The 22,019-nt window shown below is 46.1% G+C and overlaps 1 protein-coding gene across 4 annotated transcripts in view; it reads right to left on the bottom strand.

Annotated features, from left to right (window-relative positions):
• Positions 1-18,768: 18,768 nt before the first annotated feature.
• LOC136312691 (kelch-like protein 36) overlaps positions 18,769-22,019 on the bottom strand; it is a 123,090-nt gene continuing 119,839 nt past the window's right edge. For all 4 annotated transcript variants that reach the window (XM_066242432.1, XM_066242429.1, XM_066242430.1 and 1 more), the window contains one exon: positions 18,769-19,804. In XM_066242432.1, coding sequence (XP_066098529.1) covers positions 19,617-19,804 — 188 coding nt within the window. In that variant the 3' untranslated portion in view covers positions 18,769-19,616. The remainder of the gene's footprint in view (positions 19,805-22,019) is intronic.

The raw sequence follows: 22,019 nt of genomic DNA, 5'->3' as shown, positions 1-22,019 counted from the left end.
GGTTGGGGCACATGCGGGAGTCTGTCTCTCTATCTCCCCTCTTCTCACTTAAATTAAAAAAAAGAAAGAAATCCCTATAACCACCACTAAAAGTAATGGTGTTTTCCATGGCCTGGGAAACTATATTGAGCAAAAGCAGGAAAACAGCATCGTATTGAGGGTACAACCCTGAATATATAAAGAAGGGAATATAAAAACACCAAAAACAAATATGCACAGCCTGACCAGATAGTGGTGCAGTGGATAGAGCATCAGCTTGGGATGCTGAGGACCCAGGTTCAAAACCCCCGAGGTTGCCAGCTTGAGCGCAGGCTCATGACTCGCTGGCTTGAACGTGGGATCATAGACATGACTCCATGGTAGCTGGCTTGAGCAAAGGGGGGTTACTGGCTCGGCTGGAGCCCCCCGCCCCCTGTCAAGGAATCGTATGAGAAAGCAATCAATTAACAGCTTAGGTGCCACAACGAAAAACTGATGCTTCTCATCTCTCCTTTTCTGTGTCTGTCTGTTGTGTCTCGCTCTCTCTCACTAAAATAAAAAATATATATCAATATATACACAAAGCCTGACCAGGCAGTGGCGCAGTGGATGGAGCGTCGGACTGGGATGCAGAGGACCCAGGTTTGAGACCCCGAGGTCGCCAGCTTGAGCGTGGGCTCATCTGGTTTGAGCAAAAGCCCACCAGCTTGAACCCAAGGTCGCTGGCTCCACCAAGGGGTTACTCGGTCTGCTGTAGCCCCACGGTCAAGGCACATATGAGAAAGCAATCAATGAACAACTAAGGTGTTGCAACGCGCAATGAAAAACTAATGATTGATGCTTCTCATCTCTCTCTGTTCCTGTCTGTCTGTCCCTGTCTATCCCTCTCTCTGACTCACTCTCTGTGTAAAAAAACAAAACAAAACACACACACACACACACACACACACACACATATATGAACAAATGTGAATGATGAAATGATGGTTTTTTTCCCCCTACTGTTCTACGCCTAACAAAAATGTTTAGACCGAGCATGTGTTACTTTAGGGGGAACTGTGCAAAACAGGAAAATGAAAGAAATATGAGAGGGAAGAGGAAGAAAAAAAAAAGGGAGGAAGGGCATGAGGGAGGAAGAAGAAGCATCTGACGAAGAATCCTATGCAGCCGAGAGGAGCCTCTAAGGCAGGACAGAGACTGCAGGTGGCTTGAAAGCAGGGTATCCTATGACCTTGGAGCAGAAGGAATGTACCTGTTAAACAGTGCACACCTGGAGCCCAATGGCCTGTCCTCATTATGATCTGAAGGCAGATGGAAGTGTGTTGTTACTTCATTATTATTTGAAAACCACCACCAAATCTACCTCTTGCAGCTGCATGAGCGTGCCAGCCCCCGGCAGGGGCGGAGTGTGTTTGGTGCACACCCATGGCCTGAACGGGCTCTCAGGGGAGCCCCTGTGCGGCCTTTTCTGAGGCTAATCAAAATGATGGGGAGTTGGGGAGATTCCACCTCCTCACAAGCCCTAACGAAAGGGCGGGAATTCAGACCTCTGAGTCAGTCTCGCTGACCGAGACTGGAACAGGTCAGCGGAAGAGAAGGTCATAAAGTCTCCATGAGTGATGTCATCTTGCTCCATCTGTAGAAGGAGCCAACATTGGCAGGAAAGTGGCAGCTCTCTACGCAGAAAGACAGCTCCAGCTTCCCAGAATTCTTAATCAAAACAGAACACCATAAACGTACAAACATTTTAAGGGTCACTGTTCTTTGCTAATGTTTCCCAACAATATATTAAAGTCATCTTAGAGAGCACTGGCTACTTAGCCACTTGATGAGGTCTCCGTGAAGAGTCCTGACTCAGTGGCGGATCTGCTGGTTCTTCGTTAGCAAAGTTGTGCTTGGCAGAAGACTGAAATTCTCAAAGCATGTCATTGAAAGATAAGCCATCCCTGGACTCAGAATTTTTTCAGTTTACCCTGGCTAAAACACATCATAAAAATGGGCCTGGGTTCAAGCCCTTACCATAGTACTTCCTTGCTGTGTACCCTGGGGAAAATTGCTTCCCTTCTCTGGGCTGTGCTCCTCTTATCTATAAATGAGGGTGGTAAGCATGATCTTACCTCATAGGGCCATGTAGGATTTTAAAGTGCTTAGTTACTGGTGTTGAACAGTCGGAGTTTAATAAATGGTAGTGTTTATTATTCATATTTAAAATACAGATTCTTGGCTGTGTGAACTTGACCCAAACACACTCACTAGAAGAGTCACACTCTTGGCCCTGGCCGGTTGGCTCAATGGTAGAGCATCGGCCTGGCGTGCAGAAGTCCCGGGTTCGATTCCCAGCCAGGGCGCACAGGAGAAGCGCCCATCTGCTTCTCCACCCCTCCCCCTCTCCTTCCTCTCTGTCTCTCTCTTCCCCTCCCGCAGCCGAGGCTCCATTGGAGCAAAGATGGGCGCTGGGGATGGCTCCTTGGCCTCTACCCCAGGCGCTAGAGTGGCTCTGGTCGCAACAGAGCGACGCCCCGGATGGGCAGAGCATCTCCCCCTGCTGGGCATGCCAGGTGGATCCCGGTCAGGTGCATGCGGGAGTCTGTCTGACTGCCTCCCCATTTCCAGCTTCGGAAAAATGAAAAAAAAAAAAAAAACCAGTCACACTCTTAGCCGTTAGTTAGCCCAGACCCCAAGCACCCCTTGCAGCATCCTTCAGGTCAGTTGGGGTTCAAGCATACCACTGCCCAGGGGCATCACAACACAGCCCTGGGAGGCAGGCGACCCAGGTGGGACTCTCAGCTCGGCCACACTTTTCCTCCTTGCACCTTGGTTTCTCTGTTTATAACCTGACAGGACTTGACAACTTCCCTAAGAACCCTTCCAACGCTGACCATCTCCACATTTCCAGTGAAGAGCAGAATAAAATTCAGCTCAACATGCAGAATGTGGGCTCAAGCTGAGCAAACACACGTGCCCAGAAAAGTTGAAGTCAGGGTGACAACTTGCACTATTTTTTTTTTCATTTTCTCTGAAGCTGGAAACAGGGAGAGACAGTCAGACAGACTCCTGCATGAGCCTGACCGGGATCCACCCGGCACGCCCACCATGGGGCGACGCTCTGCCCACCAGGGGGCGATGCTCTGCCCATCCTGGGCGTTGCCATGTTGCGACCAGAGCCACTCTAGCGCCTGAGGCAGAGGCCACAGAGCCATCCCCAGCGCCCGGGCCATCTTTGCTCCAATGGAGCCTTGGCTGCGGGAGGGGAAGAGAGAGACAGAGAGGAAAGCACGGCGGAGGGGTGGAGAAGCAAATGAGTGCTTCTTCTGTGTGCCCTGGCCGGAATCGAACCCGGGTCCTCTGCACACTAGGCCAACGCTCTACCGCTGAGCCAACCGGCCAGGGCCAACTTGCACTATTGTAAAGGAAAATGACTTTGTGGTTTTAAATGTGATTGACTTCCCGGGTCCTTGAAATGACAGGATGCGCCAGGATGCGCTGAGATCCACAACACCCTCAGCTGCCACTGGCTCCCAAAGGTGGTGGTTGTTAAAAATAAAACTGTGCAGATTTGCGTTCTTGGGACGGGTGAGCACTGTGTCCTGGCTCTCCCACTGAATGCAGCCACAACCCCTGAAGGCATGCAAGGGGCAGTTCTCTGGGACTCTGAGAAGAAGAAGGAGGCAGAAAGACAGGAAGGAGTCAGAACTCAAAGCACCCGGGGCCAGTGGTGCTGAGCAGAGGCGGGCACTTCCATGCTCCTCCTGCCCGCCATTATCTCCTGGCCTGAACTCACAGGCAGCTGGGCGGGACCTGGGCAACAGCGAGGCAGAGTGAGCTCCAACCGCACCCCTCTGTTTCTGGACCAAGCCACGCCAAAGAGACTCTGAAGAGTCTGAGGGGAGTATGGATGCCCTCTGATATTTTCTCTTCGTTGTGTTTTTTTTTCCCATTGGCTCCAGTAGAATGCAGCAGGGAGAGAGTTGGGCAGTAGTACCTGAAACTCTGAAGATGAGAAGGCTCCTCTCTGATCAGAAAAATCTGTGGTTCTGGCCCTGGCCAGTTGGATTAGTGGATAGAGCATTGGCCTGGCGTGCGGACATCCCGGGTTTGATCCCCAGTCCGGGCCAACATAAGAAGCAACCATCTATCTGCTTCTCTTCCCCTCCCTCTCTTTCCCTCCTGCAGCCAGTGGCTTGATTGGTTTGAGCATCGGCCCCAGGTGCTGTTGATAGCTTCATTGGTCTGAACGTCAGCCTTAAGCGCTGAGGATAGCTTAGTTGATTAGAGCATTGGCCCCAGATGGGGGTCGCAGGGTGGATCCTGGTCAGGGTGCATGTGGGAGTCTGTCTCATTATCTCCCCTCCTCTCACTTGAAAAAAACTTGTGGTCCCAAAAATGTGCGGGTCCCCATAGCTTTTCCCTCCCTCTGTTGTCTGCCACTTGGTTCTGAAGGCAGCAGTGGTGGAAAAAACACAGCAGGGCAGGGAACCAGGGCCCCACTCTCTGGCCACTGAAGGGGGAAGGAAGACCTGTTAGGAAGATGGGGATGGAGATGAGCTCAAGAAAATGGCCCAGGAAGTGGTACATGAGCTCCTAGGCTCATCTCTGAGCTCCACATGCATGAAAGTCTCAAGCAATATTAGGAAATGGCTTTGAACTGAACATGAAAATACCAAGTATCAAAACTGGTGAGATGCAGCTAAAGCCACGTCTACAGGGAAATTAAAGCATTTGAGAAAACTAAGAAAAGAATAGGTCTCCCCAATTAAATCTTAACCCTCAATTAAATTTTAATCCACCATCCCACTTTGAAAACCCAGAAAAATGACAGTAAAATAAACCCAAAGCAAATAGAAGAAATGAAATAAGATGAAAGGCAAAAGTCAATGACACTGAAAACAGAAAAACAGAGAAAATCAGTAAAACCTGAAGCTGGTACTTTAAAAAGGCCAATAAAATTTGACAAACCTTTAGCAAGACTTGACAGAGAAGACATAACCACCAATATTAGGAATAAAAGGAGCTACCAGCAGAGATGGCCCACACAGACCTTAGAAGGGTAATGAAGGAACACTTTGAACATCTCTATGCATATAAACTCAACAACTTAGATGAATTATAACTATTCCTGAAAAGCAACATGACTGAAACTCATCCCAGAGGAGATTATCCTAGCAGAGGTCCCCAAACTTTTTACACAGGGGGCCAGTTCACTGTCCCTCAGACCGTTGGAGGGCCGCCACATACAGTGCTCCTCTCACTGACCACCAGTGAAAGAGGTGCCCCTTCCGGGAGTGCGGCGGGGGGGCCAGATAAATGGCCTCAGGGGGCCACATGCGGCCCACGGGCCATAGTTTGGGGATGCCTGTTATCTATTAAAGAAATTGAACTTAAAGTTAACCCCCCCCCCAAAAAAATACTCAGGCCCAGATGGTTTGTTTCCCTGGTGAATTCTACCAAATATTTAAGGAAGAAAAAGCAGGCCCTGGCTGGGTAGCTCAGTTGGTTAGAGCATCATCCAGATACATCTAAGCTGCAGGTTCAATCCCCAGTCAGGGCACACACACAAGAATCAACTGATGAATGCATAAATAAGTGGAACAACAAATTGATGTTTTTCTCTCTCCCCCTTTCTTCTCTCTCTCTGAAATCTATCAATCAATAAAAATTTAAAAAGAAAGAAGAAATAACACCAATACTACACAGTGTCTCCCAGAAAATAAAAGAGGAGAGAATACTTACCAATTCATATTCTGAGGCCAGAATTAATCTGAGACTGAAACCAAATGAAAAGAGTACAAGAAACGTGTACCGACCAGAGCGCGTCATAAACATAGACCCCCCCCCCAAATTGTCAACAAATGTTAGCAAACTGAATCCAGCACTATATAAAAAAATATATTATACCATGTCTAAATGGAGTGTATCCCAGGAAGGCAAAGTTGATAGAGTACTAAAAATCAATCAACGCCATCCATCATATTATACTAGAATGAAGATGAGAAAACACATTGATTGGTCCAGAAAAACATTTGACAAAAGTCCACATCCATTCATGATAAAAGCTCTCAGACTCCCGTGAAGGAGAGGTAAAAACCACAGCAACAGCCCCAGTGGGCAGGCACCAGCAACACCCAAACCCAAAAGCCCTTGGCAGCAACAGAAGAGGGGGTGGCGGGCCTGCAGACAGACCATACATAGGGAACAGAGGTCATACCCAGTGGACTCCAGTGGCCAAAACCTTCCTTTACACAGAGAAAATGCAAAGGCAGAGAAATGCAACACAAATGAACCAAGAGAAATCCCCAGAAAAGGACCTAAATGAATCAGATATAACCAAATTACCAGATGCAGAATTTAAAATAATGATTGTTAGGATGCTCAAAGATATTAGAACGACAATAGATGGTCATTACAAACACCTAAATAAAGAGATAGCAAATATAAAAAAGGACATTGAAATAATAAAAAAGAATCAGTCAGAAATGACAAATACAATATCTGAAATAAAGAACACAATGGAAGGAATTAAAAGCAGGATGGATGAAGCAGAGAATCGAATCAGCGAGCTAGAGGACACAATAAATAAAGTCACGGAAGCAGAGCAGAAAAAAGAAAAGAGACTCAAAAAGTCTGAGGAAACTCTAAGAGAGCTCTGTGACAACATGAAGAGAAATAACATCCGCATCATAGGGGTTCCTGAAGAAGAAGAGAAAGAACAAGGGATAGAGACTTTGTTCAAACATATCATAGCTGAAAACTTCCCTCAATTAAGGCAGGAAAACATCTCACAAGTTCAGGAAGCACAGGGAACTCCATTAAGGAGAAACCCAAAGAAATCAACACCAAGACACATCATAATTAAAATACCAAAGCTAAGTGATAAAGAGAAAATATTAAAAGCAGCTAGAGAAAAAAAGACTATCACCTACAAAGGAGCCCCCATAAGGATGACGTCTGACTTCTCAACAGAAACACTTGAGGCCAGAAGGAAATGGCAAGAAATATTTAAAGTAATGCAGAATAAGAGCCTATGACCAAGACTACTTTATCCAGCAAGGCTATCATTTAAAATTGAAGGAGAAATAAAAAGCTTTACAGACCAAAAAAAAAAACTCAAGGAATTCACTACAACTAAACCAAGGCTGCAAGAAATGCTAAGGGGCCTGTTGTAAACAGATCAAAGGAGACAAAGAATATAGCAAAAGAGGAATACAGTTTTAAAGAATAAAATGGCAATAAACAATTACACATTAATAATAACCTTAAATGTAAAAAAAAAAAAAAAAGCTCTCAAAAAAAGAGTACAAGGGAGCTTCCTTAATCTGATAAAGGATATCTATAAAAATTCCATGGCTAGCATTCTATTTAATGGCGTGAGACTGAATACCTTCCCTTAGGATCAGACACAGGCAAGTATATGCATTCTTACCATTCCAATACCACATTTCATTGTAAGGCCCAGCCAGTGAAATGTTCAAGAAAAAGAAATAATTGGCATTAGGACTGAAAAGGCAAAAATGTTACTGTCCCCATTTGCATATATCAGTCTGTGTAGAAAATCTTAAGGAACCTATATTAGAAATGATGAATTTAGCAAGTCTCAGGATACAAGGTCAACATACAAAAATAAATCATATTTCTCCATACTAGCAATAATTAATAACTGAAATATTTTAAGTAATACTGGTTACAATAGCTCCCTCCAAATGAAGTTTACTTAGATAGAAATCTAACAAAACTTGTGCATGATTCCATGTTTTATTTTGTATGTTCCCTAACTCAAGCACTCACCACATTATTCCTATACTGTGAACTCGACTGGAGTTGTCAAAATTCTCACCTCCTTTCATTTTTGATCTCCCTGCAACTACAAGAAAAACCTGGCACTCAGTCAATGCTCAAGAACGGTGTAATGAATGAATAAATACCCTTGAAATTGAACCGAGATCTGATTCTGATAAAGATTAATGGCGAACTTGGAGCAAGTATTTCCGTGAGGGTTGGGAGGCTGTTTTGTGATGGTGGAGACAGACTGGCCAGAGCAGCATTACTGGTGATCCCCATTTGCACCAGTATAAATTCTCAGCACAGAGAGGGATCTCCTTCGGTATTTACAACAATAAGCACAGACTGAGAAAGTCCCCATAGACATAGTTATTAAGTATCAATTAGGATTCAGGCTGGAACCATTCAGGGTTTGAAACATGTTTTCAGGTTATTTTCTAAGTGTCTGAAGAAACCCCAAAGACATTTTTCCCAGAAGTTAGAAACTCATACATATTTAAAAGAGAATTTAATCCTTGGGTTTCAGATCTGTCTATGATGAACTCATCCCGACGGAATGGCACGCAATACCACGGGGGCTTGTGCTCTCTGTATTTTGAAAGTGGAATTAGATATAGTACTTGCATTTCGAGTGCATGCTACTGAATCTCACATTACCAAACCAGTACTGGAATTCCAAGAAAGAACAGACTTGGCAGATGTGTCCCCCAGTTATTGGAATCAAGATAAGTCCCTTCCTTGAGTGGCACCACGATCAAACTCTGGGCCGTGGAGAAGCTGGGGCCCTTGGTGGGGGACGGGAGGGGCTCCAGCAGCTACCCTGCGCTGGCACTGCTAAGCATGGGAGACACAGAGGAGAAAATATTTTTAAATTTTGCAAATAAAAAATGCCCATTGTAGAAAATTTGGAATATACAAATACCCCCAACCTACAGAGATAAGCCCTGGTGATATATTGGACGAGGGTACCTGCTTTCATGTTTTTCTGTCCTGGGCGTTAGGAATTGACTTCAAGGTAGCAAATGTGTGGCTGATATGGAAGGGGGAGCTACGAGATGAATCAGCCATTGGCCCTTCAGGTAGAGCTGGGTAGCCCTATTGGGCAGCAGGTGAGGGGTGGTGAGCCAGAGGGCGGGACCTGGAGACCAGGATCAGGATTCCTGCCCAGGATTCCTCCACCTGTCACTCACACAAACTTCCTCCAGAAAATGTGGGCATCCGTTTCTGCACACCTCACAGAGGCTGTGAAAATGGGAGCAAATCAGAGAGGATGTATGTCATGGCGGATAAAATGTGGTGACTTTACAAACAACTACCAGCTAAGCTTAGTTTCCTTGTTTATATTTGGGACCAATCCTACCACCCCCCAAGATTCTGGTGAGGATTAAGGAGATAGATACTGTGCAAAGACTCAATGTTACCTGCCTGGCGTTTCATAAATGGTAATCATGAGAAAAGGGTTTTAACATCATTCTGAATTATGAATGGAGGTGTGAGATCAATCAGCCGTTGAGATTTATCATTTTGAGAATAATTTATCAGTGGATACACTCTTACTAAAACCGATAAACTCTGAATATGTTTCTGTGAGCTTGAATCCCCTTATTGTGAATTTCAACACCAAGTGAGTTGGAACACGTTAAAAGGACTGCAGGGCATTGAAAACCCTGACCACAGCCCCACGACTAGCATCCCCTCCCCTGGCTGGTGAGACTGGAACCTGGTAGAGCTACTTTGGAAAACTGTGTGACAGTGTCTACTAATGTGTTCCCAAGAGAGACAGGTGCACATGTGTACCGAAAGATAAGTGGGAGAAACTTCATAGCTTTATTCACAACAGCCCCAGCTGGAAATGACAGACTGTCCATCCACAATAAGTCACATCAGTACACTGCAGTCTATTCACAGAATGGAATACTACTCGGCAATGAAAAAGAACAACCTACTGACTGGGACAAATCACCTCGTGGGTGCATTTCGAAAAATAATAATAATAATGCTACGTGAAAGATACAAGAGTGCATACTGTCCGGCACCCTTTACATGAAGTTCCAAACAGTCAAAATGATCCATGACAGCGGTTCTCAACTGGTGATTCTGTCTCCCGGCAGAGAGTTGGCAATGTGTGCACTCATTTTTGGTTGTCACAGCTGGATGGGAAAGTGCTACCAGAATCCCGGGGGTCAAGGCCAGGGGGATGCTGCTAACATCCTACAGTGCACAGAACAGCCCTCAACACACAGAATTATCGCCCCAGATGTCCACAGTGCTGAAGGTGAGAAACTGATGTGTAATAATTGCCAGGTACTGGTCACCCATAGGGATAGGGGCAGTGACAGGGAGGGAGTTCAGAGGTCCTGAGGTGTTGGAAACACTATACATTTACATGGCTGTGCAAACATGCAAAAGCCACCGAGCTGAACATTTACAATTCGTGCGCCTCACCGTGTGTAAGTCATGCCTCGACCCCTGAACCGAAAGCCAGCGGCACTCCAGCACAGTCACAGCTCCCAATGAAGTGTTTTACATCATCGTCCTCACCGCGGCTCTCACTTAAGTAGAATGAGACATTTTAGTCAATGTATCACTTTTACTCAAGGAAAATTAAAGGGTTTGGTTTTCGGGTATTCCAAGTCAAATATGAACCATATGAACATGCAGACTCATGGTAGCCACTTCGCTCTTTCCCAGTATTTTCCAAACCACCGCCGTCTGTCGCGAGCGAGCGGAGCACACAGCCTCTAGTGTACGGCCCCCGCCCGCCCCCAGGTTTTACTGCTCTGGCACCTCCAAGTTGGAGAGCTCATCATTTCTGTGAAAAGGGCAGGGCCTGGCACACCTCTTTCGCTCAATCAGCCGCAAACATGCAGGGGAAGGGGGCCAGCATTGTTCAAAGACCCAATGGGTCACCTGCTCAGTGGGCTAGGAGGTCAGTTGGCTTGTGCTCAAGTTCTGAGCCACAGCTTAATTCTATCCAGGACTGCGTCGAGGTGACGCTCTGGCCAGACCCTGTGAGGACATCTTACTGTGGCTACGACTCCAGGGAGAGCGAGATTCTGAGGCTTTGAGCCAGGTGGTGAGGAACTGTTTGTCTGTTTACTCTATTTTTTTCAGTAATCTCATTTTCCTTTGGATTCATAATATGTACTGTTGCCATTAGGACTAACAGGACCAAAATACCGAAACAGATTTGTTTTCAGAAAACAAGACTCAGAAGTCAGCGTGAAACGTGGGTTTACAGTGCAACCGCCAGGCACCGGGGCTTAACCTGAGGAGTGAGGCCGACCGCCGGCCTGGGACCTGAGAGCACCACACGGGCCCCGGGAAAGGACAACTCCGAACGTCCGAAACAAACGTCTAAAACGCAAACCCTATCGAAAGTAACTGAGACCTTCAGAACTGCAGAGTAAACTTGGTTTCCAGAAGAGACAGAATAACTACTCTCTAGAGATGAGGGTGCTAGTGTGCATGAAGTTGTCCAGTGGCTGGTGGCGACTAAGACCAGCCTAGGGCAGTGATGCCCCTCACGGTTCGGTTCATCCTGCCTCCCTGGGAGGACCAGGCTCAAGCAAAGCACTCGCCTGGGCCTTGTCCCTCCCTCTTCTCCTCCATCTCCCTTCCCTTCCCATAGCCTCATCCCTGTTGTGCCCTTGACTGGTCGTGATACAGAATTACAGCACAGCGTCGGCCTGGCGGTCAGGAGTCCCAGGTTCGATTCCCGGCCAGGGCACATAGGAGAAGCGCCCATCTGCTTCTCCATCCCTCCCCCTCTCCTTCCTCTCTGTCTCTCTTTTCCCCTCCTGCAGCCGAGGCTCCATTGGAGCAAAGATGGCCCGGGCGCTGGGAATGGCTCTATGGCCTCTGCCTCAGGCGCTAGAGTGGCTCTGGTCGCAACAGAGCGATGCCCCGGAGGGGCAGAGCATCGCCCCCTGATGGGCGTGCCAGGTGGATCCCGGTCGGGCGCATGCGGGAGTCTGTCTGACTGCCTCCCCGTTTCCAGCTTCAGAAAAATACAAAAATAAAAAATAAGCCTGACCAGGCGGTGGCGCAGAGGATGGAGCATCGGACTGGGATGCGGAGGATCCAGGTTCGAGACCCCAAGGTCGCCAGCTTGAGCGTGGGCTCATCTGGTTTGAGCAAAAATTCACCAGCTTGGACTCAAGGTCGCTGGCTCCAGCAAGGGGTTACTCGGTCTGCTGAAGGCCCGTGGTCAAGGCACATGTGAGAGGACAATCAATGAACAATAAGGTGTCGCAATGCGACACAAAAAAACTAATGATTGATGCTTCTCATCTCTCCGTTCCTGTCTGTCTGTCCCTGTCTATCCCTCTGTCTCTGTAAAAAAATTAAAAAAATTAAAAATAAAATAAATAATAAAAAAGAATTACAGCACAGTTTTAAGGTGTTGGCCGTATTTATTAAATGAAGTGCAAGCTTCCTTCTTAGCTGAGTTGTGGGTGAGCTGAAGTTTTACACTTCTATTTCTTTGAAAACAAATCTTGGGCTGCTCCAAATCTTATGTTGGATCCATCTTTGACTGGTTTATTTGTCCTGTGCACTGGTGACGTTTAGTTTTTAATAAAAGTCCCATTGTAGCTGTAAAGAAGAGTAGTAACAGAAAAATGCAGGCATGTGCAAGCAGCCCGCCCTTGGCTGCGCAGCTGAGTCAAAGGGAGACAGCGGGGGTATAAACTCTTCCCCTGTGCTATTCAGGATCACTCCCCGTGGCCAGGACCCCGTGGAGGTCCTCGACAGGGTCACCCACTACCCAGACACACATAAAAAGAGACACATCAATTTTTAGTGGGAATTCAGCCAGCAGCAAACATCTCCCTACACTGGGGGGCCCTGACCAGGCAAGAAACAAAGCCCAGCTGTCTGAACTAACAGAAGTATCCAGAACTAACAAGATAGCAGGAATTCAAATGAGGCGACAGGCAAGCAAGGTCAAGGCAGGTAAATGATAGAAATTCACAAGGCAAGTTGCCAGAAACAGGGACCCAGCCCCAGGCCCCGTGATGGCACCAGAAGGATCCACCAGTTTCCAGGGCTCACTGAGCCCCGACACTGTGCTAACAGACCACACCCATTACCTTGCCTAACCCCGTCCCTGATCAGGGTGTGGCAAATGCCAACTCCAGCCATTTCAGAGACACTGGCCCACTTCCCCAAGGTCACATGGCTGATTTCTGCAGGGTGTTTGGAACACAGGCTGTGTGGCTTTTGCAACCAGTTTTTAATCATTTCATTACTTTGTTGTTTTGGTCTTGATGCTATAAGCACTGAGAGCTCATCGGCTTCCCCCCTTGTTTCTCTGCAATACCCACTAGCTTCCCCCTGTCCTTCCAGGGTACCACCAAGTACCAGCAGCTGACCTGGCAAGCAGGCGCCTGGGAACGCAGGGTGAGCGTCTTTGCATAGCCGGGTCAGGGCTCCGAGCAGACTGAAGCTGCTGCCCATCCTCCAGTGGCACACTGTACAGAGAAGTACTCACGGGGCCGTCCAGGGGCCACTGCCTGTAAAGAGTTGAGAAGTGGGCCTGGTGTGTAGAAAGCCCTATGTCTTAGCCACTGTGAACATCTTAAAAAGAAGGCATGCCAAGCTCTAAACCAAAACAGAAACGATGTCCTAGGGAGGGGAGGGGAGGCAGTAAAGCACAAGGAGATGCTGAGGGAGGCGGCAAGAGCACCCCAAGGGTGGCCACCGCTGCAAGCCGCTGGTCCCAACACACACGGACATGCTCCAGGCTATAAGCCGAGGACAGAGGGCACCAATGGAGTCTGTGCTTATCTCAGTGGGAGGTAGGGCCCTTCAGTGACATGGAGTACTTGAAGCCACAAGAAACAGAGGATGTCTTCCTAGAAAGTCAATACTACTCATTGCAGTTAATTAACACCTTTTCAAAAATCAGAATAGGATTCACATCATTGCATCACCCCCTAGGAAGACCCACTCACTCACCTCAAATGTGAAGGGTGGGTACTCGCTGGAAAGCTGAGAGGAATAGGAGTACCCTGCTTTAACCGGGTGCCCTATTTAAGCCGCAATAAATAAGCAGTTGCCTGTGCAAAGACAGACATACCTGTCAACTGCGCCAAAGCCCAGAGCTGGGCCCCATGGATGAAAATGGGGAACGAATGAGGATCAAGAGTCCATTCTCAGCTTAGGAAGTAAATCCACACCTCAACACAAAAGATTTTCAATCATTTTTTTTAAAGCAGAACAATGATTTTTTTCCCCTTAAATCATATAGAGAATCCCAAAATACTCAGAAAGCATATGGAGAGATTTGCGATCTTTGAAGGACAGGTGGGAAACCCACGGTCATGTTTACTGGGCCCAACCCCTTAATCCCAAGGCCACCAACACTTTGGAAACCATGCAGATGGCGACAACATAAAACAAAACACACTACAGATAGGTTTAGATGTTTTAAAAAAAAACTATAAAAAAGAGACAAAACAAAAACCGAAGGTTGAGATTTACCCGGTTCCCAAACGCGCAGAGTTTCTCCAGGAACTCTTCAAATGTGCACACCCATATTTTATCAGCTTGATACAGTAGAATAAACACAGCTACCTTAGTATTTCACTTGCTAGAAAATAATCCTTTCCCAATAAATGATAAAGACTAAGGACAAGCACTTCAGTGGGAGTCTATTACAAAATGAATTTTACAAAAAAATGCAAGGCTGAGGCTGGTGGTTTGCTCAGTGGTAGAGCATCGGCCCAGCATGTGGAAGTCCTGAGTTCGATATCCGGCCAGGGCACACAGAAGAAGCGTCCATCTGCTTCTCCACCCTTCCCCCCTCTCCTTCCTCTCTGTCTCTCCTCCACAGCCAAGGCTCCACTGGAGCAAAGTTGGTCCAGGCACTGAGGATAGCTCCATAGCCCCCACCTCAGGCGCTAGAATGGCTCCGGCTGAAACGGAGCAACGCCCCCTGGTGGGCATGCCGGGTGGATCCTGGTCGGATGCATGCGGGAGTCTGTCTGATGCCTCCCCACTTCTAACTTTGGAAACATACAAAATAATAATAATAAGTAACAGTATCAGCATGAAAGCCGAGTCAAAACAAAATATTTCACACGTACCACAGCAGCCAGGAGTGGGTAATTTCTTTTAATGCAAATACAGTGACTTTAGAGCTCACTTCCAGTCTTTTCCAACAAAAGACCACCTGACAAAATGTTGCCCAAATCAATCCCTAATTATAATCAATGCACAGTTGGAGACTTGACCAAATGCACGATACAAAATGAAAAGTACAACTGAGAAACCAATTTGCAATTTAAATCCCATTAAAGAAACCCACATCTGCTCACTAAAATAATATACCCTTTCCTGTTCGGGCAGGGGGTAAGGAAAGAGAAAGATCAGAAAAGGGAACTAAGCATTTGTTCTCTGGTTCATTTATTCATTCCTTAAAAGAACAAACATCACCGCAAGGTGAAGCCAGGCTATGAAGTGCATTTCATTTCTCAAGCAAATAAATTTTCTCCACAAGGTACAAATAAGATGGAAATGGTCAGAGCAGAAGATAAGTAACAACAGTTAATATATATATATATATTTATATATTTAAGTATATATATTTTAAAAATATATATATATCCATCCTAGGAAGCAAGCAAAAACGTTTGCTAAGGGAAAAGCACGCCTGCCTATTCGCTGTGACTAAATTGAAGACTCAGATTTAGTCTAATGTTTTCTAAGTCCATTGACTCTCAAGAAAGTGGTGTAATGCAGTGTTTTTCAACTGCCGGTCCACAGACTCTACAATCTTCCTACAGCATCAGGGTGGTTTAACTATTCCACGGACCTGCACGAGATTTCTGGTGGACTGGCAGTTGAAAACCACTGGTGGCCCTGGCAGGCTGGCTCAGTGTTAGGAGCATCAGCCCAGCATGTGGAAGTCCTGGGTTTGATTCCCAGTCAGGGCACACAGGAGAAGCGACCATCTGCTTCTCCACCACCCCTCCAGTCCGCTCCTGAAGCCATGACTCAAAAGGTTCGAACAAGTTTGCCCCAGGTGCTGAGGATGACTTCATGGCCTCCACCTCAGGTACTGAAATAGCTCTGTTGCCAAGCAACAGAGCTGTGGCCCCAGATGGTCAGAGCGTCACCCCACTAGGATTGCCAGATGGATCCTGGTAGGGCACATGCAGGAATCTCTATCTCCCTGCCTCTCGCTTCATAAAAAAAAAAAAGAGAAAAAAGGAAAACCACTGGTGTAGTGGATACATGGCCCTCACTGGGACAGTCAATGAGGTTGTTTTCTTTGGGTCTTCTGTCTCCCCTGATGGATTAAACCATCAGAATGATGTAGCCATACCCGCACAATGGTTACCATTGATTCATGCAAGTTAGCTAACAGCTGTGCAATACCAAACTCACAGGTTTATTTGGTTAATTCAAAGTAACTGACTTTGATCACAATCTGTTTTCTAACCAGTTGGCCTAGTCAAGTACAAGCAGCCGATGAGAGCCTAAGAAATTTCCACTGAGGAGAAGACATAAAATGATGCATTTGCTGACTACCAACTTCCCACTCATGTCACCCACATATTAATTAGATCAGCACAATGCTGCTCTGAGTCACTTGAGCAGCTGAACTACCGTTACTCAAATAAGATGATGAAATGAGCGCCATTTTTAATTCTGAATAGAACCCACAGTGGCTCGTGCACTTTCTTGGCCACAGGGCAAGCAATAAACTGCCTTACATTCTTCCCTGTAAGAGAACTTCCAGGTCTAGTAATAAATTTACACAATAAAGAAAAATCTCCCTATAATATACTTCTAACAGTAACTCAGCATTCACATTAGTTTAAGAGCCATCTATACAGACAAATCAAATGCTAATGCAGGAAAATCACTAAATTTATATCTCTATCACCAAGGTTACTGGGCAAAGCTCTAAGTCAGACAATAGTCTGAAAACTCACAAAAAACTTAAGACATTGCAGCACAAAATACTAAACATTTGAGTTCAAAATCTCAAGAATGGATAACGAAGATAAGCTCGCAATTCACTTGGGACCCTAGAAAATGCTGGATTTACTAGAATGATGATTCTCTAATCATGGTCCAATTATTTGCTTGAGGGAGCAAACGCAGATAATTCATAATTCCAAGCCGGCATCCCCTTGCTATATATTTTGTCCCTTCCCGAGTTCTGCTCTTCTGTCTGCGGCCAGGTGTGCTGATCTGGCTTAAGCAAAACTGGGAAGCTACATCTGTCATAAACACAACTGGAGCTGTTAGGTGGTATGGGGTTATGCAGCCTCTCTCAAACAAAGCGAGCTTCCACCTTTGAAACCAGTGTACTCATACTCAGGGGTAGAGTTGTCGAGCCCTTGGCTGGCTACAAGTCTGGGTGTACCACAGAGGACAGCAACTCAAGAGTGGATCAGTATCACTACCCAGTATACGGTGACCAAGACACCTGTATGTCCTATTGCACCCAGTTCATCTCGACCACTTCTGAGAGGGGCTTGAGCTTTCAAAGGAAGTTTCTCAGTATCTCAGTCATTTCCAGCGTAGCTTGGGCTTGACAAAATATATACCTTAGCAATTTAAAGATTACATAGAAATCCCTGATATTTGAGGGAAAAACTTCTCATCTAAATACACAGAACGTGTTCTAAGATTTGGAAGCAGGCTGGTGTACCAACATCCTCTGCCTGTCCTCTTTTTTGATTCCTGTGCAAAGCATTCCAGATCAGAGGGTTCTGTTCTTCAGAGGGTGCTCAATCTGACTCACAGGGGACACTTTAATAGTTTTAAATGATAAAGAGTCACTTTACCCAGCTAGGTGAGAATGACCAATACCAGTGATGGAGGCTGAGTGCATACGCAGGGCAGACAAGCCATTCCAACAGAAGAGACACAATCTGGCTCACAGGATGACAACCTTACACTCAATGAAGTGCTTCAGAACAGGGCTTATCTCATCTTCAGCTGTGTTATTGCTGGTGTGGGTTGCTTCCCCCAAAGTTAATCTGGCTTCCAAACACCATGTCTTCCATAAGAATTGTCCATTATTGTGATATGACTTGTAAGTCAGCCAAATGAATGAGAGGCAGGTTACAACAGGGCGAGTAGGCTATATGTGGCCAGTGATGGGACTGCAATTTAAAAGCAAGCTCTGAACCATCCCCCCCTTCTCTCTCTCTTCCCTTCCTGCAACCATGGCTTGATTGGTTTTAGTGCATCAGCCCCAGGCACTGAGGATGGCTCCGCGGAGCCTCCGCCACAGGTCCTAAAGATAGCTCCATTGCAAGCATAGCCCCAGATGGGCAGAGCATCAGTCCCAGGTTGGGTTGCTGGGTGGATTCCAGTCAGGGCACAAGTGGGAATCTATCTCTCTATCCCCCCTCCTCTCACTTGGAAAAAGAAAAAATAAAATAAATTTAAAAAATAAAAGCTCTCAGGAAAAAATAAAAATAAATAATAATAAAAGCTCTGAATGCGGGAGGGGCACAAGCTATGACTGGGAACAACCAGATGGTACAAGGAAGAGCCGGGAAAATACCTCTGGAGATCCAAGGACACTTCTATGAACTGTCTGCACAGGGCCGGGAGCTGGGACACCAGTACCACAAGAGCCACAGGGGTGGCCTGAACCGAGTGTGCCTGAGTCTCTCCTCTCCACCTCCCCTGTCCAGAGAACTCCCTGTCCACAATGCGAGTGAGGGCAGCGCCAGTGCTCTAAGATGACCCACTGGCCCTAACTGAAAGATGGAAGGCAACCCCCGACACCCACTGCTCGGTGATACTGGAAATGCTGGGTACAGAAGCAGCAGAGGGAGACCTCACCACCACCCCCCTCTGCTATTTGAAGACTCAAATAAACCCATCTCCCCAGAGCACTCCAGTTGTGACTTTGGAAACAGTAAACAAGCCTGGCCTGAGTCTTGGTTCTGCTTTCACAGACGCGTCCAGCTGATTCAAGGGCCTGAATTCCAGGGGTAGGAAAAGGCGCTCACTGTCGAAGAAACACCACACACAATGTTAAACCAACTTTATGATTTTTATTGATGGACGACAACTTTATATTCCTAGGGATCTCTAAACTGTGTACGAGTAGAGACGCAGCATTATAGAAGAGCAGGCAGCAGAATTACACAGAGCAGACTTAAGGAGAGGTCGGTCAATCTTCATTATTTTGCCCATATTTCATTATGTGTACACAGAAGCATGAATGCAATTTGAAATCTTTTAATGGCAATAAAGTTACAATCACCCATCTATGTGACTAATTCCTTAACTCCAAATAGTTGATCTGTAACGTGTACATAAGCAGTTTCTCATCGCACAATTATTAAAATGTATTTCTTTTCCTGTTAGGAACCAGCAACTTATTTTTTGTGTTTATTTTTCTTTTGAAGAACTATTTCTTCTCTGATAACTGGCTCATTTTTATTGTTTATCAAAAACTAAAGGGTGGGGAAGGCAAGTATGATGGATTAAAAAATTTATTTTTTAAGGAAAGATAAAATTCATTTTCACAAATTTACAAGTACTGTTGCTGGTGCAGAATTTATTCTACTAAGTAATCAGACTGGGAATCAAATGCAAGTTCCCCCTTCTTACTCAGGAATGAGCATTATTTCAGAATAATGGGTTTCTGTGTTATTTTCCTAAATCAGGCGACAGTCTGTTTCAATCAAATGATTTTGATTTGGAAGTTAGAAGTCAACATAAGCTATGTTGTGCATAAACCCCAAGGCATCTCCTTTTCATTCTAGCCCGTTTTTGCAAAAGGAGAAAGAGTTTCTCTCTAAAGAGCCACCAGAGAGAGGAAGGACGTCAGTGAGAGTTGGTTCTACAAGCGGGTGGAGGCACACAGTGCACAGGCATTACAGCAGGTCCACTCGGCGGTAGTAGAGGAGGTAGGCTGTGCGGTCTGCGGTGGGCTTCAACACCTGGTACTGGTTAATCACCTTGACCGCCTGGTCATCGATGCGCAGCCAGCCGTTCAGACCGATCTGGAAGACGTCTGTAGTGTAATGACCACCCGTTGCGCTGCTGCCGTGATGGTAGACCACTGGAAGAGAGGGCCCAGTAGGTGACCTGGTGAGACAAGCACTACACACCAACAGCTTAAAGGCCCCCACCTGACTACCACCAAAAATCTTTCTTGTGCAACAGGTGCAACCTTCTCCCACCTTACCAAAACAGGTGGGAGAGAGAAATGTAATTATACGAAGCAATTTATTCAAACACAAAAACATTAAACAATTCACAATAAAAATTATACATATACATCTTAATAACATATTTTAAATGTTCAATTAATCACAAGCAATAAAACAAATGTTGACTAAATAGGGAGTTCCATTTGTCAGCCCTCTAGGCAAGTGTTATCAACCATCTGAATCTTTAATACTTGAGAGAACACTGGAAATTAGACCATGAAAGACACTGCTACAGAGCCCACCGTATAGACCTATCAACGTCTGAAAATGCACCCAGAGACCTGCAAATGCTCATGCTCTGACCCAGACCAGTCCACTTCAAGACCGTTCTAAAGAGATTATCTGAATCTTAGACTTTATAACAGTGAAAAAATGGGAAAACCTAAATACCCACCAGAAGGAATGATTAGTAAATTATATACATTACAGTAAGATGGATTTGCATAGAATTGATTGTTTGTGAGGTAGGAATATGCTGTATTACATGAAAATTTGAGAATCCCAGGTTTTATGAGAACTGTCTTCCACGACGACTCCTAGCATCTGGACCAGGAGAGACGCGAGGGCTGTCAGCCAGGCTGTGTGTAGCTGTGGAACAGCCCTCCGAGATGGCACTACTCATTACTCTTTTATTCTTTTAAAATTTTTTCTACAACAATGTTTTAACAGAAAAAAAAATGTTATTTACTTTTAAAAATCCTATAATTCAATGAAGAAGTCTTAGTCAAAGGCCTGAAACAACTGTAACTTAAAAGATGCAATGAATATATTAAAAGACAGCCAAAGGACACATCAGTCCTCTTCTAAGAAGAGGAGGGGCTGAGGAAGCCTGGCCAACAGCAGACATGAGCCTGGGCAAGGGGAACAATCTAGTGAAATTCTGCAGCGGCAAGGTGAGCTGTGCATGACTGGCAGCGGCATAAAGGACAGTAACTGGCGAGGCACAATACTTAGCTTGTGGGGGGATTTCAGCAATAACTAAGCCCAAATGTTACAGGGCTCTAGCAACAGCTGTCACTTCTAGGGAGGTCCAAACCTACTCCAGGCCAGTGACCTCAGCTAGTCACAGCACAGTGCTTCCAGCTCCCACCACTGAACAGACTCCTGGGCTCTGCACAAAGAAGCCTCTATGCTGAGGGCTCAGAGGACCCTGTGGCCCTAGCCCTGGCCAGCCACATGATAACTATGACTGGACGCACAGGACAGCAGGCCTGTAGGACAATCAGGTGGGAAACCAACAATGAGACCAACACCAGTCAGAGCCGAATCATGTACTGCAGGTCACAGATATCAAGAGGCTGCCACGGGGCAGGGAAGACACTTTGACTCCGGATCTACTCTGGGGTGCTATCTTGGATTTTCACCCCCAAGACCTAACTGACTTGGGTAAGAGCTTTTTTAAAGTGAGCATGTCAGTAGGATTTAAAGAACCTGTAAGTTAACTCAGGTTAACTTGTATTTTCTATAAAACACTTCCACTCTAAACATTCAAGAGAGACTTGACTGTGCACGCAGTCAGGTTTGTTAAGCAGTGCCCCGGGAACTGGGATGGTCTGTCACAACTGGCAAGCCCACCTGACAGGAACAAAACTGAGAAGGAGGGCTTTTGTTTGTTTTGTTTTTTAAAAAGCTCATGCATTTTACTAACTTGTTCTTTGGTCCCACAGTCAGAATCATTTTACAGAAAATTCCAACTAATCCAATGACCTTATTTCTGAGATCAGAAGACTCAGAAAAGCAGGCAAGAAGGTTCAGATACGAATCCCGAACCCTGGGCTTCAGAGGGTGGGTGGAGCATGCGCTCTCACAGGGGTCCTCTGACTGGGAGACAAGAAATTCCTAAACCTTGGCCTTGATCATCAGCCTTCCCCTGCAAGGGCCCCAAGGGAGAGAGCTGCAGGGAGACGGCAAAGAAACATTCCATCACCCACTGGGACCATGGTGCCAGACCCCAGGGAGCCAGGCTGACCCTGGGGGCTCCTCTGGTCACAGAGGTAGGCTGCAGAGCCTGAGTGCCAACTGAGGCCTCAGGGCCTCCCATCCTACAGCCAAGCAAAAAGGGTG

This window comes from Saccopteryx bilineata, chromosome 9, assembly GCF_036850765.1.
Source record: "Saccopteryx bilineata isolate mSacBil1 chromosome 9, mSacBil1_pri_phased_curated, whole genome shotgun sequence".
NCBI lineage: Eukaryota > Metazoa > Chordata > Mammalia > Chiroptera > Emballonuridae > Saccopteryx > Saccopteryx bilineata.
The sequence above is the reverse complement of the archived record's forward strand: the minus strand, read 5'-3'. Positions and strand labels throughout refer to the sequence as shown.